Here is an 18,732-nt window from a genome sequence, read left to right as displayed (position 1 = left end):
GATGGGCAGTGTGCTGACTCCAAGGACAGCTAGAGGCCAGCACATCTGGCAGGCTATTGGTCACCAGCCTGAAGCACACTGTCCCTTCCATGGTCATCAGTGTCACCGTAATCCTGAGGGTCTAAGCAAATCCAGATCTCCAGCCATGCTCGACAAATGCGGTTGCTGGAATGTCCTACCAGAAATGCTTGTCGTCACACCTTGCTAAAGTTCTCATGCAGCGATCGCAACTTTCCATGCCTCCAATTATTGAGTTAAATAAGTAGATGCTTTAAGCTATGGATTATAAAACCAATTTACTATCTGAACCGGTAAAAAAAATATCCTTGCTTATTATCAATTTACTATATCACAACTTTTCAGTGTCTCTCAGAGACACTTATTTACAAAGGTATGTTCTTCAAAACTAGGAAACCCTTTGCTCTTGGGAAGAGACAAATGGGGTCTGAGTCCATTCTGTGTGGCTATAATAGGACACCTGAAACTTGGTTTATCAAGAACAGAGTATTATTTTGTATGATTCTGAGAGTTTGGAAGTCCAGGGTCAAGGAGTTGATATCTGAGGAGACTTTTATGCAGGAGCTGGTATCTAATGGGGACTTTTAACCTCATTGTCCCACAGTGAAAGGCAGAAAGGCAAGAAAACACGTCTACCACATAGCTGAATACACAGTATCTAAGTCTTACATGAAGCATCAATTCATTCATAAGGGGAGAGCCCTTTTGAGCTCAGCACCTCTCATTAGGCCCCACCTTTCGACACTGCCGGAGTGGGAACTCATTCAAACCACAGCAAATGCTGTGAACAAGTCCTTCATGGTATATTCATCGAGACAATCATGCTTTAAGAGACTCTGTGCTGAGGGAGACATGGACAATTTGAAAACAAAGGCTCAAACAGGTACCGTACGCCATGTTCCCAGCAGCAATGTTCAAGACACAAGGGTCTACGGACAAGCGAGTGGACACACACAGCAGATCAGACTCACAAAGGATGGTCTAATCTGTGCTCTAGCACTGATAGACTTGACTACATTGTGCCAGCAGACAGGACACAAAAGACAACATAATCCCACTAGATGAGCCCTCAAGCAGTCACATTTCTGGGAACAGACAGAACAACAGTGGCTTCCATGGTCTGTGGGTCCAGCAAATGGGGGATTGTTTACCTTTGGAAAATAAAACTCTACTAGTGATGGTGGTGGTGATGTCTCCACATCAATATGAATAGCCTTAATGCTATGGAATTGTGCCCATGGAAATTATTAAAACAGAAAAAGTTGCATTAGGTATATTCTCCATGATAAACAAAAAATTTAAGAATAAGGAAAATAAAGAATCCTGCACTCTAGTGTGACTAAAACTGCATGGGACTCAGAGCAGCAGGCTGGAAAGCAAAGGATGGGTATAGAGTCCACCCCCCCCCACCCCCCCACCCCCGCTTGAGACGATGAGCAGGAGAGGCCTGAGCCCTGCTGGCATGGAGAGGGAAGCATCATAAACGGATAGGGAACTTGATCCTTCCTTGGAAAGAATGCTTCAAAAATATGTGCCTTCAGGCTTGAGCTATACCTCGGGGATAAAGCATGTGTTTGGCATGGCCCTGGGTCTGATCCCTGGCCCATTAAACATGTATATTGCATTTATTGCACCACTCTGGCATAGGCCTCTGTGAACTAGAAGCTACCTGTAAACAGAAACTACCCCTGCCTTCTCCCAGAGTGGCTACTTCACCCAAGAAAATACAGTAGCTTATTTCTAAATCTTAAACAGTTTCAACCAGCAGTAAATGAGGAAAGGGCTCAGGGCCTCACATTTGTCCTACAAGGGTTCTCCCATTGATTAGCAGCACCTGACCCCCTGGCCAACTTAGGAAACAGACCCAAGAGGTACATGCTGGCTTGTAAGTAGATGCCAAGACTAGCTATCTTCGGGCATCCCCCCAGGCCTAAGAGTCTAAGCAGTTTCCTGACAGATGTTTCCAGGCACTGTTAGGAAGTTCTGAGTCTCTGGGTTGGCCCTGACTGGCCACTTGGTTCACAGGTTCTGAGCTTCTCTGGAAAGAATCTAATGCTTCCTTCTTGACCCCCCAAAGGAGGCACTTCTGCAAGCCCTCTGAGCGCAGGCCCTCTGAGTGAGTATAGGCCCTCTGAGTGAGTATAGGCCCTCTGAGTGAGTATAGGCCCTCTGAGTGAGTGCAGGCCCTCTGAATGAGTGCAGGCCCTCTGAGTGAGCACTCCCAGGAGTCTCATCACAGACACAAGCCCGAGGGTGCCAGAAGGCAAACCCATACAGCCTGTTGCCACCCCCAGACAAATGTGCTATTCCAGGCCGCTCTCCCATGGAAACTGGCAGAGAGTCTGCCAGTAGGCTAAATATAGCAGTGTCTTTCTGCTGAGTTTGGACCCCGGGTGGTGTGGTTTGGGCAGAAGGCTCAGATGGTGGCTTTAGAGAGAAATAGAATCTACAGGGGCAAAAAAAGAACACTCACCCCATCCACCCCTTTGCATGGGTTGTCTCTTTCCTCAAATTTTCATTTCAGAGAACGTTCATATTCCTTTTGCATGGGTTATTGAGAAGCTAAGCAAGAGATTAAGCCAGTAGGGTCGTATGGTGAAAAAGCAGACAGGGACCTGCCCTCAGAAGGCTTGCTGTTCTAGCCGAGAAGAAAGCTGCATTTCATAACCCTGTCCCCAGTGGAGAGAAAAGGATGGCATGCTAGGGAAGAAAAGCAAGGAAGGGGTCAAGAAAGGTCAGCAGGGTCTGACTTTGGTTGAGCAGTCCCCAGACTGGCACAGCGTTTTGTGTGTTCTCGGGATGTAGGATTGGATCAAGGAGTTTTATCTCCAGTCTCCAATGAGGAAAAGCTGACAGGGGATATAGGCTGGCTAGTAGCCCTGTCAGCATGACCACTCCCTGTCCCGGCCTTGAAGGCAGCTTGTCCCTGGGTTACAGCTACAAGTCTCTCAAAGGCCTGTCCCTCCCTGAAGTATCCTCACACATCCCTGTTCCTCTGAGGCCTGTATCACCCTGGAGGTGGGTCTGCTCCTTCACAGGGAATAAAAGAGGTCAAATGGCCTCCCAGTATAGAGACAGATCCAGGTTCGGGCCAGATCTCATCACATACAAAGCAATGTTTGCGCTATTGAGTGAGAACTGTCAGGATAGCAGCAAATGAAAATGTGCATGGAGAGATCCTACCAGACACTGAGCCCCACTGGGGTTCTAATGCCACATCTGGGGACCAAGTCAGTAAGAACCGTTTACACACAGTCAGCCATCCCCTAGCAGATGAGGACGGCAACTGAAAAGTGGGGAGAGAAGGAACGGGAGAAGTCAGAATCAATGAAATTAAGAAAGCATATTTGGATGGTTAGATTAAGAAGAGAATGTGTGGGAACATAAAGGAAAGCAGGCAAAACTGAGCTTTAAAGAAACGGGGAGGAGGCCATATAAATAGCCAGGGAGGTTTGCAATCTCCGAATATGGGCTGGAGGATGTTCCCAACACCAAGAAGCATATCTGCTGCCCAGAGTCCACAGAGATGGGAGGGAGACACGGGCAAGAAGCTTCCTGGGTTGGGCTCCACAGAAAGCCAAGGACACTGTATATGTCTACACACCCGTGTCCACTAAGTCAGAAGCCCCCAGTCTGCACATGAATAAGATCCCCGCCACCTGCTCCACATCCCGGAATGCCAGCTGCATCCTGGCAATGGACAGAAGGAGTTTATGCATTAGTAATGCCTCCATCTTTATGCGGATATGTGGAATAGCACATGGATGACAAAAGACTGAACTGTGCCCTAATCTTCCAAAACCCGAAGAGTAAGGGTTAAAACTAGCCGTCCACCCAACGCCCATTGCTGGGCATGATTATGTGAAGTATTCCAGAATTAAGAATTTACTTGTGAGTATGATGCACCCTCCCCCAACACCCCTCCCCCTGCTGTCGTCTTGTGGGCATGCCATAGCATCCTTTGCACCCAGACATTTATCTCACCTTGCAAAAGGCCTCTTTCCCCGTCAAGGAACAGACAGTCTCATGGTCCACAGTAGGCAGAAACATGGAGTATTCAATGCAGTCTTATCTTACTCACTGTTGGAGGTCCCAGTTAAAAAAATCTCATGGCCCAGGTCATTTTCTAGGCAGTCTCTAGACTTGGGTCTCACTCTATTCTCCAGCCCCTTAGAGGGGCTACCAGAGACCTGGCATTCCTGCTCTCATTTTCTTCCAGTGGTTATGTGAGTCCCTGCCTTCTACTTCTGGGTTGCTTCTCACCCCTTCATGAAGTCTTCCTCACTGGAAGGCAAAGAAGCAAAGAGAAGAGATGCTAAGGGGGAAAGGTTAGTGGGCAGCTGCGGAGCTCAGGAAGGTGGTTCTGCAGGTGCAGAGTCCTCAAAGTTCCCAGGCTGCATCTGGGCCATGGTCAGAAGCGTGGGTATGAATGAGATAGGAAGAACTAATGGCGGAGGGTGATCCCTCAGCGAATGGCTGAGTAGAAGAATGAGTGCCACAAAAGAACATAACTGTTGTCCCAAGCAAAGGAGAGGAATGTATGACCAAACAATCAGGAGAGTTTACTTCTCTCTCTCTCTCTCTCTCTCTCTCTCTCTCTCTCTCTCTCTCTCTCTCTCTCTCTCTCTCTCTCTCTCTCTCTCTCTCTGTGTGTGTGTGTGTGTGTGTGTGTCCTTTAGAACACGTGTCAGCAATGATCCTGGAAGCTGGTAAGCACAGCTGAGCTGTAGAAGGGTAGTCAGCAGCAAAAACAGAGACTGGGCTTGCAAGGAGCAGAGCTGGGTGGTAGAGGGAGGGAGCAGAGGAGAACGCTGGCAGCGTGGGAGAAGGTCTCTCCTGGGGAAAGATCCTTGTCCACTGGGAGACTCTGGGAGAAGTTAAAGATGAAAAAACGTCTCAGCAGAGATGTTCCCTGGGAAGACGCCCTCCAGGAGAGTAGGAGGTAGAGCCCGATGAAGGAGACAAACAGACATGGCAGCCTGAGGTGAAGTCCAGGACTCTGGGGTGACTGGGGCAATCTGAGGGAACTTGGAACTTGCCTAGGCTGAGGGAGGAATGGGGGAATGAAACAGAGATCTTGCGAAGAGGATGATGGGCCGCTGGCTTTAGCTGAGCCAAGTGCAGTTGCGGGACAGGAATGAAAGAGTGTACCAGGCAGGCACGAAGAGTAAAGGGCTTCCTGGAGCCAGAGTTTGGTTACGGAGTGTGGGTCTCATGGTTAATGTGTATGGGATCTATAGTGGTATACGTGTATGAACATGGAAAATGTTGCTATGAATCCCACTGCTTTATGCACTAGCTAAAATAAATGAATAATAAAATGAACGCATGTGGGAAGGCCACAAGACCAAGAGTCAAAGACCCAGGTCCAGTTGGCTGTCCATTCTCTTCTTAGCCTTCATGGTTCATCATGGCAATAATGGCAGTGGGGACCCTGGCGTGAGGATCCTGTCTCTAAAAGTTCAACATCTTCTAGACCACGGATCCCTTCAGAAAACTAAAGAGAAGGAACTTCAAACTCTTAGCCACAACCCAGAAATCTGCTCCCAAACACCAAGCTGTAGGTGGGCTCTGAAAACCCACCCTAGACTGAAGAGTCTGAGGCTCTCATCCAGCAATGTGAGGAATCCTATCCAGCTGTCTGTAGCAGCAGCAAGCTGCAATAAACACCTGCAAGTAAGCACCTGCATTTCCTTCAGTCGCAACACAGCCCCCGCACAAACCAGGGGCTAATGAGCTTTGCCCCTGTTTGCTGATGGAGAACACTAGTAATAAAGTTTAATGTGGAAGAACAAGGTGCATATAACCCAAGAGGTAAACACCTCTAATTCTATTTAAAACTATAGGGTGCAGTGCATTAACGCTTAACAACCAGACATGGAATTGGTGTGGAACTAATCAAGCTGTGTTTATTAAAAAGCAGGTACCAAGTCATCTTTACCAATGACAATAGAAGGGGCAGAACTCCGTCACACCATCCCTCATGCCCCACCTTGTGCGTCCATTAAGAGTCTTGTCCAGATCACAGCTTGAAAAGATGCAGATTGTTTTTCTGAAAGAAATGCTAGGTAAATTCATAATTTGACATAACTCCATGTCAAAGCCTCATGCATCTGAGGACATTTTCCCCTGGATAGCACATTTTTAAAATGAGAATCTTTCAGAATGCACCAAGGCACAACCTTTCCTCCATTTTGTCTCTGAGTTCCCACCACTGAGCTCTTCTGAGAAGAGGAATTCAGAGCATCTCTGGCTCTCCCATGCCTCTCTGCTCTCCTCTGGTTTCCTCACCTTCTCTAGACATGTCATTCCAGACTCTTCTCACCATTCAGAGCTTGCCACCTTGCTTCATCACTGGGTAGCATCTCCCTGAGGATTTTGCCCAGCGTCCAGGCTCCAGCTTTGGTCTATCACTCAGAGGACACCCCAGTCCTATGGAGCTCAGGATCCATAATTCTGTTTCCAGTACTCAATATCCTTGCTATTATATCAGTGTGGCCTTGGGGCCAGAAGTGGGACATTCTCTCTGGGAACTATTGAGAAACTCAGAACCCCAGGGCCCATTCCAGACCTCCCCAACCAGGATCGTCAGTTGTCTTAGTTAGGATTTCTATTGCTGTGAAGAGACACAGTGTCCATGGTAACTCTCAGAAAGGAAAACATTTAATTGGGTGGGTAGTTCACAGTTTCAGAGGTTTAGTCCATTATCATCATGGTGGGACATGGCAGCATGCAAGCAGACATGGTGCTGGAAAAGGAGCTGAGAGTTCTAATCTTGATCCATAAGCAGCAGGAAGTGAACTGAGACACTGGGCATATCTTGAGCAAATATTAAACCTCAAAACCCACTCCTACAAGGCCATACTTCCTCCAACAAGGCCATACCTACTCCAACAATTCCACACCTCCTAATAGTGCCACTCCCTATGAGATTACAGTGGTCAAGTACATTCAAACCACCAAGAAGTTTACTTGGCCCATTTAGATCAGAGTGACCAAGAACCATCTCTGAAGTCAGTCTTGGGCCAACCCACGAAATAATGCACTAAAACCTATGAAGTACCCTTGTCACTTTCTTGCCTATCAGGAGGTGACAGACCCAGTGTGGCTTTTGTTCTTTGAGTACTGAGGAGATTTATCTAGCACTGTAGTGATAAAGGAATCAAACAGAATCTCGGCCCTCCCCAAGCCAAGGTTGTTTCAGCTCAGGGCTTTGTATGTAACACATCTTCATGAGATCTTCTCTCTGTTTCCCTCTCATGCTGTTTATAAAGATTCCTTTCCATCTGTGGCCTAGGCCAAAATTCTTCCCAAAATCTGAGCCTATCAGCACTCCATCCCTGAGAAGCCATGACTACAAACAATGGGTCCATGCTTGTTTTAATTGATTTGAATGAAATTACTCATGATTACATCATTGCTCCTATTGATGCCTTATAGCAAGAAGTCTTTGTACTTTTGAGTTTCTGGATGTTTCCCCTCACTTAGCTTCACAAACGTCAATTCATGGTGAGTGGTCTATCTTAGTAAAGAATGAGTGACTAGACACATTTCCTAAGCAAGAATGCCCAAATCTGTCACTTTAAATCAGCTGCAGGTACAAATCACTCATTACCCTTGCTCTAAAAGTGCTGGTGTGGCTTCCCTTGGAGATGGCAGAGACAAGCTCTGCAGGGATGCTGTGAGGTTTCTTCTCCCCTTTGAGGGGAATGTGCAGTAGGTTCCCCCATTCCTACAGCTTGGTGCGGACTTGTACAGCTGTGACTAGAACATAAGAGAAAAAAGGCTGAAGTAAGTCTGTAACAGTTACAGCTTCTGGATGTGTCTTAAATGCATGGGTGTTCTTAGTAGAGTGTGTTCATCTTCATGTATGATGGCCCTAAGATTTCATTGTATTCAAAGCAGGGTGGACTTGAGGGTTAATAGGTCTCAGAAAATATTGCCTCTTATCGTGTTCCTATCACCTTTTCATTTGCCCCATTCTTGACTCCCAATTGGTTCCTCAGTGTCCCTCTTTTGCCTATATGGCTGTGTGCAAATTAGTAAATCACTTTGTATCCTCAAAAAACTATTATCCACCTGTTAGAACCCTGTCATTACAAAATGCAATATTTTCTATGATAATCATGGGATCTATTGTGCATTAATTGTGGTTTTCCCCCTTCCAAAGATGACCTAGAAAGTTCTAGTACATTATTCTAAACAGCCTTTCTTCTTCTTCTTCTTCTTCTTCTTCTTCTTCTTCTTCTTCTTCTTCTTCTTCTTCTTCTTCTTCTTCTTCTTTTTCTTTCTCCTCCTCCTCCTTTTCCTCCTCCTCTCCTTCTTCTTCCTCTTCCTCTCATTCTTCTTCTTCTTGCCATGTATCAGGCACAGAGAAAGGGAACAAGAAGCAAGTGTCTTCAGAATTGACTTCCACATCCATCTCTGCAGGAAACCAAGAGCTGCCCCATTTGGCCCCTTTCCAATAAACACAGGAAATACTCACAAAGAACCTTGGATCTGTGTGAATGCTACAGCTTTAGGACTAAGTTTACAGGTAAAAATTTGTGTTTGAAATCTACCAACAGGCCTAGGAATTCAGCTTAGGGGTAGAGGGCCTGTTAGACCATGGGCAAAGCCCTGGGTTCAAACCCAAATTCTGCAAACAAAAGTTCAGTCATTTTGTTTGTTTTAAAATGCAAAGTGGCTCAGCAAAGTGGCTTTTACCGTTTCCAAAATGTCAGAATGCTTATTGTTCCATTTAACTTTCAAGAGTCCTAGAAAGCGTTAAATTCTTTTTTACACACACAGAAAGTCTGAGGTGATTAGAGGCGAGAAACTCAAGTAAGTGCCACCCAGTGATATAAAGGGCAAAACTCACACCCAGTTGTGTTTAAAATAGATAATTTATCATATATACATGGTAAATTACATAACCAAACAATGCTTATAGAGTGTAGTAAATGGCCAGCAGAACACACACATATCAAGAAGCATCCTGAACAGCACTCGGATTATCGAGGTGACTCTCGCAGAACAGGTCTACTTGCATTAAGTCTGACGGCTCTCTACATTGTTTAGGTCCACAGAGAAACACCCCCATGGTCCACTGACATCCACACAAGACCATCACAGCTCACAGCCAAGATTAAGATGGACAAAGCAGTTGCCAAGAGTTGAGTCTTCCTGGGTACAGTTTTCCAGCATGGCTTGTACTTCTGCTTCTACATGGAAGAGACAGTGAGAGAGCCTGCTCTCTCCCGAGTGGGAGGTGACCAAGTTTGGCACACTTTACCCACTTCCATGATGTACCCACTGGTCCCACAGTTGAGTCTTTGGGAAAGAGTGAACAATATATTTTCCTATCATTCTAGGTCCATGCCAAAGGAAGACAAGCACTTTACAGTGGTGATTTTGTGGCCCTGGGGAAGGATGGGTCTAAAGAGGAGTACCAGAATTCCCCAAGGCAGACCTCAGACTTGTAATCATCAGCACCCGTGCCCTGCTATGGCCAGCTTCAGAGCACCTACTAACAACAACGGATGCCTTCATAAGCTGCTGCTTGCTGTCACCATCAGGGGCTTGCTGTGCTTTGGGTGTCCCAGCAGTGCCACCTGAACCTCAGAGAATCGGTGAGTCCATCTATCCCACAGGCATTTCCTGTGTCTATAAACTGGGCACTTGATGTCTTAGACACGGTAAGGCTGGCAGATTAAAATTAAGATTTAATTTGTTTTCCAACAAATTAAGATTCAAGAAAGGAAGGGAAGGTGATAAGGGTTGGCTCAGCAAATGCTTTTAGAAGCAGAGTCCTTGCACCTCAGGATCAGGCCAGGGACCTCTGGTCTGAGGAAACATGGCCAAAGACTGTTCCCCTTCTTTCCTGGGGAGTGCGTACCTCTCAGAAGCCACGAGAATGTCATGGGAAGGGATTCCCCATCACACTGAAGGCACAAGTGAAGATACAAAAATAGGGCCTTTGTTTCTGTGTGTCGTAAGTGGGAGCAAGGCGACAGCCAGAAGAGAGACGTCACTACAGCTGGTTCTCCTCGAAGAGGATCTGTGCGTACACAGTGCTGCTGGGGACACCCTTGGCAGTGCGGTGTGGTTTGATCAGCTCCAGCTCGGCATACGTCAAGTTTTCCTCAGCAATCTTTGGCTGTATGGAGAAAGAAAAGCAAAAGACAATGAAACTGACCACAGTCAAGTTTTCTACTGTGTACTCATGGATCAAGTGCATGTTTTCACTGTGTTGATAAGAGAAATGTGTAGGCAAAAATAAATAAAACACAGGCAAAACCAAGTAACATAAAAAGATATAGCTCACTGCCTCATGTAGAATGCCATACTCTGCCAAGAGACAGTGCCATTAATGTTTAACTTGGTATCAAGTACTCACACAAGCCATTGGGCTCTAGCCCACAGACAATACCTAATTCTGAAAAACAAAACAGAGTACTAACAGTAGCCAAAAGGAAATGCACAGTAGACAGAAATACGCCTACTGGCAATCAATAGCAAAGTTAGAAAATTTTGCGATTGATGAAATTACATAACTAAAAATTCAGAGTATCTGGAAAATAATAATGAAGAATATATTTCTTGTTACATGCTAAAGAGTATAGAGAGAACAATGGTCATGGAACATTAAGTGATTTATTCTTTAATAACATGGGACTCAAACATCAAACTTAGGTTAGGAAATGAACAAAATGAGCAAAAATAAACAAAGTGGTGAGGACAAAAATATCTAGAACCAAGTGCTTGGAAAATATATTTTTTTGTAAAAAATGATCACCATAAAAGGAAAAATATAAGAAAGCAAGAATAAATAAAACAGGAAACAAGAAAGATAATAAAATATAAACGAAGGCCATTTTAGACAGAAGACTGCTTGGCTCAACACACTGAAGAGGAAAACTGAAACACAGGTAAAACAATGATGTCCCAGAAAATATAAATGGTAAATGCTAAGTGTAGGCAATCTGAGTTTGCTAACTGCCCTCAGGGGGCAGCAAGGAAGGGTTGCTTCTTAGCAGCATGGGGAGAGCTGTTGGCAGGACTCTCCGAAGGAAGCTCCCGTGCAGAAGGACCACCTCATGTTACCACACTGATCAGAGAGCACGAAGGAAAACTTGATGTGGTTTAGAACAAACTCTGTGTTCATATAGATTTTAACTCAGATTAATTTGGGAGAAGGAGGAGGCACATCAGTAAGAGGTAATCATGTTCAGGTTGATTGTTATCCTGGAGCACAAACACGGTGCAGTATTTTAAGATGATTTATACTAGTAAACGATCAAAGGAGAAAAACCTCATCATTATCTCGGGAGACGCTGGAAAAGCCATTCAATAACATTTAAAAACCACTGTTGACAAAATCAATCTTTGAATGACACAGGCACAGCTGCATGCTTTCTTAATATGATTAAGAGATTGTTATGATTAAGATGTTAAGAAAATGAATAACTGGCAGTCCAAGTCTGGTGATATTAAAACTATATAACTGAACCAATTTGAATACGGTAATGCTGGCAGATGGATAGACACACTTATCAGTGGAACTGGCTAGAGACCCCAGAAGTTATTTTTCAGTAAATACTGTTGGGATATTTGAGAGAAAAAAGTAAATCACACTCTATATCAACCCAAATTAAGTTTAAAATATGTAAACTCCTAAAACCATTAGAAGAACATATGGAGAACTTTTAGGAAAACCATCTTAGGAGTAAGACAATTTTACAAACGGCGCATTGTCCTGCTACAGAGAGCAAAATAGTCTCTAAATAGAATAAAAATATAATGGAGGAGAGTCATCTATGTGTTACTTTCATTGGTTAATAAAGAAACTGCCTTGCCCTTCAATAGGACAGAAAATTAGGTAGGCGGAGTAGACAGAACAGAATTGTGGGAGAAATAAAGAAGATTCAGGCAGACGCTTCAGGCAGTCGCCATGCCTCTCCTCTCTGAGTCGGACGCAGGTTAAGATCTCTCCTGGTAAGCTACCACCTCGTGGTGCTACATGGATTACTAAATATGGGTTAGTCAAGATGTGAGAATTATCCAATAAGAGGCTAAAACTAATGGGCCAAGCAGTGTTTAAATGAATACACTTTCCATGTAATTATTTTGGGTAAAGCTAGCCTGGTGGCAGGAAGTGGCCCTCCGCCGTTCCTTCTACAAAAATAAATAAGACCAAGGAAGATGTTTGCAGCTCGTATCTAAAGAGTTAACAGTTCAGCAAAGATCCTGACCAATAAATCACTGGAAAACAAAGCAGAGGAGGGCAAAGGCCTCCCATGGCTCCTAGGGAAGGACACACAATAGCTCTTGCACAGATGAAGTGAGACAACCTTGTCACCCGAAGAGATCCACAGTTTTATTTGTTTTCAGTTCTTTGAGAACTTCCTACAATGTGTTTTAATCACAACCACCCCTTCTCATCTCAACTTCTCCCAGATACCCCTGCTCCCTACACACTTCTCTCTCTCTCTCTCTCTCTCTCTCTCTCTCTCTCTCTCTCTCTCTCTCTCTCTCTCTCTCTCTCTCTCTCTCTCTTTCTCTGTGTGTGTGTGTGTGTGTCCATCAACTCCAATGTGCGCTGCAATATAGTCTTGGATATGTGGCCTTTACTGAAGCATGATCAAAAGATCAGTAGTCTCATTCTCGAAGAACTGACTGTCCCTGTTCTAGGAGCTGTCCATTTCCATAGCCCCTGGGCTGGGCGTGGGACTTCGTGTTCCTCTCCTCTCTTCACACTTGGATTTGGTCAGGTTTGGGTGGGCTCGTGCATGCTGACATAATCACTATTACTGAAAGTCACAGTTTTAAATCACACTTAAGTGTGCATTTTCATCTTTAAGTTTCCAAACACTTTGTAAGTTGCCCAAACTGTCATATTCTTTCATTTGTTCCTGTTGAGATTATTCTATTCTTTGGAGAGAGACAGACAGAGAGAGAGAGAGAGAGAGAGAGAGAGAGAGAGAGAGAGAGAGAGAGAGAGAGAGAGAGAGAGAGAGAGAGAATTTAAGAACTTCAGTAGAACCCCGGCATCTGAACACACGATGGAGTAATCTTTTATAGCCATGGAGCTGGGGCTGGGGGCTAAGGGTGTAGCTCAGTTGTATGCTACTTGCCAAGTTTATGCAAAGTCTAGGGCTTTACCCTAAGTATCACAAATATCATTCAAAACTGATGGAGCTGTACATGGTCTGTATGTAGTGTTATTTAAGAAACTATGTGTGCCTACATGCAAGTAAGCAAACAAATACACATGTTACCCTTGGAAATTAGCAACTGGAGAGCCCAATAGCCATGCACACCAAGGGGTGTAAACTGGGTGGTTGGGAAGACTCATACTTTATATTATCTGCTTAGTACCTTTTTGATGTTACAGTAGGAAATCTATTTACCTGATGCACTGATTAATTTAAATTTGTAATTAGATGAGGAAAAGCAGTCACTAATTTGGAGTCATTTCGACTGTTTCGCTTCAGTAACTCTGTGTTTCTAACCTAGATGTTAGATTTGAGGCTTAGGTTTTCAGTCTTTGTTTTATTGTTATTTTGAAGCACACTCTTTAAAAAACAAAACAAGAAACCTATATGCCTCTATCTTTTTTATCTTATGGAAGTCCAGGACAAAGAAACCGTTGATCGGATATAAGATTCTCAAATGGAATGTCAAAGCAGAGAGACAGCATGCTGAGAGGACAGGAAATAAGGGGCAAAAGGGTGGAGAAAGAACTTAAGGCCAGCTTATGCGGCCCAGGAGACTTCCAAGCAATGTGCACAAGGGTCTAGCCAGTTTTCAAGTTCAAAGTTAAGTACATATGTAGGGACATGGTGCCTCCGTTTACCTATCGACACCAAAAGCCTTTGCATTGCTTCTAAGTCATCCACAGTTTAGCAGCCAACAAAACCCCACGTACGTCCTCGCCTTTTGCTTTAATTACATTTCACATTGTAATGATTCCACTTAGGAACACCGCGTGTCTTCCAATAAGTACTCAAAACCCAGCTCATGTAAATTTTAGAACCCAGGTTTATGAAATCATATTGTCCAGTTGTTTTATTGCATTACTTCGAAACTGTATTGTTTTCTAGCGTAGATTATCTGTTTATTCTTAAGTTATTTCATTATGTTTGGATATGAAAAATAACACCAGCTTTCTCAATACAGGTCACCAGGCTGGCTTGGCTGATCTGTTGTTTTCATACATTTTTATGATGTTCCTATAGTAAACATAATTTAATAAAACCAAAGCACACTAAATAAATAATTGCATCTAGAAAAGCAATAAAAACAAATAAAATTAGTACTTTCATAAGTGGAAAAGGTACTTCAATTACTGCTACAAGCAACAACCCACCATAAAATGTGTACAATCATTTCCCTTATGCATATTTCTGGAGTGTAATAATTTGATTGAAGATATGAGGCCGCACACAGGAGGCTGAGGGCTGTGAAGTGTATACAGTTTACAGCAGAAGATGCATACATAATACCAGCGCTTGGCACCTTTAAAGAACCTATTGCTTTTCTGGCAGGCACAGTTGGCTGGCACCATCAAACATGTGCTTAACTATGCTCCCCAGCTTGATCAACTGGAAATAAAGTCCTAACAGCCAAGAAAAATGGATCAATGTGTTCTCACTGTTTTTCACCAACCTGCCTTTGTTTACACTGATGCCTCAGGAAAGCTCAGGTCTACCTAAGGAGTACTTTAGCGATGGTTTCTCCCTCCTTAGGATGACTAGGTAAGACTAGTGGATATAGTAAAGCCAGGGGCCAGGAACAGAGTGTCATGTAACCATCACAGGTAGCAAGGGCTTGTCATGGGACCAAACTAGGTAAGGGACCTGTGGCAAGGCCTCAGTTGCTATAGTCCAGGTACTTCCACTGCAACCTTGGCTAGACAAACTCAACATAGTTCAACTAAACACTATTCCCAGTATCTACACCAATTCCAGTCCTAGACTCTATGAGTTCTCTACAGATCACCAGCTCTCAAAGCGGCTCTTTCAGGCCCGTGTGGTACTCTGGATGATGCAGTCAGTTCTCTATAGCTGGGAGTCCTATAAAAAAAAACTGTGGGTTGAAAATGCTTGGGGGAAAGTTGCATCTGTTCTAAATATGTGAACACACCCCATATTGTTCCCTAAATAATACAGTACACTGACTGCTTATACAGTATTTGCATTATATTTAATATGATAAGTAGTTTAGAGATGATCCCGAGTAGATGGAGGATATAGGGAAGCTATGTTGTGATGCAGATACGCAATCAGAGGGAGACAATACACAGGCCACCTTAGAGCAGAGCTTCAATCAGGCTAAGCCTCTTGCAGCCTTAGGCTGTGCTGAAAGCATTAACAGACACTTTCCCAGTGGGACTCAGGGGCCTCTCATCTAACCATGCATTATACACAATGCTGCTGAATTTTATAAAGCAGATAGTAGAACTTCGGGACTGATCAGCAGCACCTCTGCAGGGCACTCTGGCCTTAGGTTCTTTTGTCTTTTACCCAGACCTCAGAAATGCCTGGTCAGATTCCCCTGCTGTTCCTCAAAGATACTGACTGCATGTGCAGCCCCTGAAATCCACAAGTGGTTGGTTCCAAAAGTTGTACAGGCATCAATGTCCTCGGGTGCCCAAGGCCCTTGTGTAGAAGTGTCACGCTCTGTGTACACATGTTTGTATATACACGCTCTTGTACACTTTAAATGATCTCTAGATGAATTATAACATGAGGTACAGTGTAAAATCTCTGAAAATCATTGCTACACTGTATCATTGGGGGAATAACGAGAAGCAAAAAGGGAAAAGTTTGTCCAAGTTCAGTATAGATGCAATTTGCCCCAAATATCGTTAGCATGGGACTGGTTGAGTCTGCAAGATCCAGGACCCATCTGCCATCTGTGTGGAGTCACCTGGACCTCACACACCCTCAGCCCTTTGTTGTCTGTCCCCTTTGATCTCCTTTTCATACATTTCTCACTAGTAAGAGCGGCTCCTTCCTACCGTTGGGAAGGAGGGCGTTCTCTAATCAGAGGCGACAGAGAAGACGCAGTGAAGTACCAGTCCACTTAAGGCAGCAAATTCTTCTGAGTCATTGTAGTCATGTTCATGGAGGGGGGAGAGCTTTAGCATGGCCCCCACCTGCCCACAGAGCTGAGGGGTAAGAGAAATGTGGACGAGATTCGTGTGCTAGCGGCTACTTGACTTTGGGCACTCCTCCCATCGGTGCTCAGGAGCAATAGCAACTAGTTAGTTAATTACTATTATTAGTAACTAGTTAATTAATTACTATTACTAGTAACTAACTAGTGAGTGTGTAAAGGAGATGCAGGTGAGTGTTTTGACACAACTTCTGCCCCACAGAAGGTGCTAAATACACGTGTGCTGAGTGAGTCCACATTCTGACGTCATCACTTTCCATCCGGTCAGCTAAATGTCTTCTACCTACGCACACTTTGAATCCTTCACACGTTAACAAGAACAGTATGGACCATGTAAGCCAGGATCTTTTTTGACAGTAAGAGGTTCTGGGAAATTAGTTATGGGCTGAATTACAACATCCTACCCCCACTTCCAAACTCCTGTGTTGTTTATCCTCCAGTACCTCAGAACATGGCTGCATTTGGAGAAGGGGTAAGACGAGGTTGATAGAGTTAACGCTAACCCGATGGGACTACTTCTTTGCAGCAAGCATTGGGATGGCACTGTGAAGGAGAGAAGAATCAGGAGAAGTCAGACCCACTGCCATGTTGATCCTGTTAACCTTGAACATGTAGCCTTTGGGGGAAAATATATCTCTGGTTTTTAAGTTACTTTGTTTATGGAATTCAATTATGGCATCTTCAGCATACTAGCCTACTGATCACAGAATAGAGGAAGAGGAAATGCTTTATTTGGGGAAAGAAGAGATGAACAGTCTTCCCATGAACAGGTACACACTAAGTCATGCCATGCTAACACTGGAGGAGAAAGAGACTGATGTCTGGTGCTATTGAGTGAGGAGGCAAGCTGGAAATGGGAGGTTTAAGCACCCCTCAGGCAATCCTCCCAGACACATGCCTTCTTCCTCCTGTCCAGTCCTCTACAGCTTGGCCTTAACTCTTGAATTGCAATAAATCCAGCTACATGGTGGGCAGCCGACGTTCACTGCCAGCCTTTAGGAAGAGACAATAGGGACGTTGGCATCTCTGTGCTGCCAGGGTGGTGAACTCCAACGTGAGTGAGGAGTCAGACAACAGCAACAGAGATGCACTGCTTCCATCTTAGCTAGGGGGCCTGGCCTCCAGGCGACACGGACCCCAGCCTTGGGGTGAACCCTAAGTCATTCTCACCTTTCTGACCGAACAGGGAGGAGGTAGATGTTTTCTGCCAGGTCCCTGTGTGCCCACCTGCCATCTACAGCTCAACAAAGGCCACTTTGCATTGTTACCTCTCTTCTCTTCATGCTGAGTGCCTATTAGAAGCTTGAAGGATGTGTTGTGACTTACTGTGATCCATGGGCTACAGCCTGGATGCAGCGGGAAGTCTCTGCATTCTAAGTGTAAGCACGAACGAGAATTTCCGAGCCCCGATGGCCTGCCTATCCTCATCCTTCTGCTCCACCCGTGGTGAGGTGCTGCGGAGGCCACAGATACCAGCTGAGGCTGCCTCTCTGAGCTCTAAATTAAGCCTTTCTCTGCCCCAGTTTAGGGTGATGGTTATGGAAAGTACACCCATAGGGAAGGAATGACTTGAGCCTGCTGGCTCCAGGAAAGCCGACCTCAAGAGATCCAAGAGTTATGCATTTCTTCACAACACTTACCTCAAGTGCCTAATGGGCACTTTCTAAGGATTTCAGCTTGTGCACGGATCTCCATGGAGTCAACTGAAAGTTACCCTTCCTAGGTGAACAGGGGTTTAATGATCTCTTATGCAGACTTCTGCAAAACAATACTTTCTTGTAGAGCTTGCAGCTGGGTGTGCATGTTGAATTAAGTTTGCAGGAATAAGACAGAAATGCAATTGCAGCGGCTGCCCGTTGCCAATGTGAAGAGTTCAGTGAGGTAATACCATTACCACAGCAACAGATCAATACCCAGGACACGGGAGCTTTGCGCTCACGTCACCTTAGAGCTACAACCTAGCCAGCAGTTCTACGGAGTTGCAGGATCAGTAATCCATTTCCCCAAGAGACTAAGAGAATTGTCAGGGGCAGACTTCCTCTTCTCTCTTCAAGATAAGTGCTCATTTTTTATTCAACAGAGAAGGAACTGGTTAAAAAAAAAAAAAAAACAAAGTCTCCCCAAAGTCCCTGTACATACAACCATAGCCGGTAAGGATACTGAAGCTGAGTGTTTAGCAAAATCTGCTGTCCCCCACCTAGAGCCTCGGTGGTCTCTGAACACCCATACTCCGAGGGAAAAGTATGTCTTAGGCCCATCAATCATGCTGCCACCAGCATGCCTTGGAGATGAACTTGACATTATTGAGCTGTGTTGGTCGCTTCTAAACATATGTGCTGATATTTCTGAAGAGAGGATCTGGAGGTTTTGGTGTGGTGTTAAATAAAAATCAAGGAGGAAAACCAGCAAAAGAAATATTTTTCCAAGACAGAAATGGTAAATGACCCAGAGTGGCTTTGGGAGGTAGCTCAGTGTGGTGGCTGAGGCTTGGTCCTTTTGAGAACAGAATTCAGCTTATTGACAGCTAACTTTCTCCATCCCATTCGGTTCTCA

General features: G+C 44.7%; 1 protein-coding gene across 1 annotated transcript in view; it reads right to left on the bottom strand.

The window, feature by feature from the left end:
* Positions 1-8,961: 8,961 nt before the first annotated feature.
* The window catches only part of Vstm4 (V-set and transmembrane domain containing 4), an 84,353-nt gene continuing 74,582 nt past the window's right edge, over positions 8,962-18,732 (bottom strand). The window contains exon 8 of the mRNA XM_038349771.1: positions 8,962-10,156. Coding sequence (XP_038205699.1) covers positions 10,031-10,156 — 126 coding nt within the window. The 3' untranslated portion in view covers positions 8,962-10,030. The remainder of the gene's footprint in view (positions 10,157-18,732) is intronic.

The sequence above is a fragment of the Arvicola amphibius genome, chromosome 12, assembly GCF_903992535.2.
Source record: "Arvicola amphibius chromosome 12, mArvAmp1.2, whole genome shotgun sequence".
Classification (NCBI taxonomy): Eukaryota; Metazoa; Chordata; class Mammalia; order Rodentia; family Cricetidae; genus Arvicola; species Arvicola amphibius.
The sequence above is the reverse complement of the archived record's forward strand: the minus strand, read 5'-3'. Positions and strand labels throughout refer to the sequence as shown.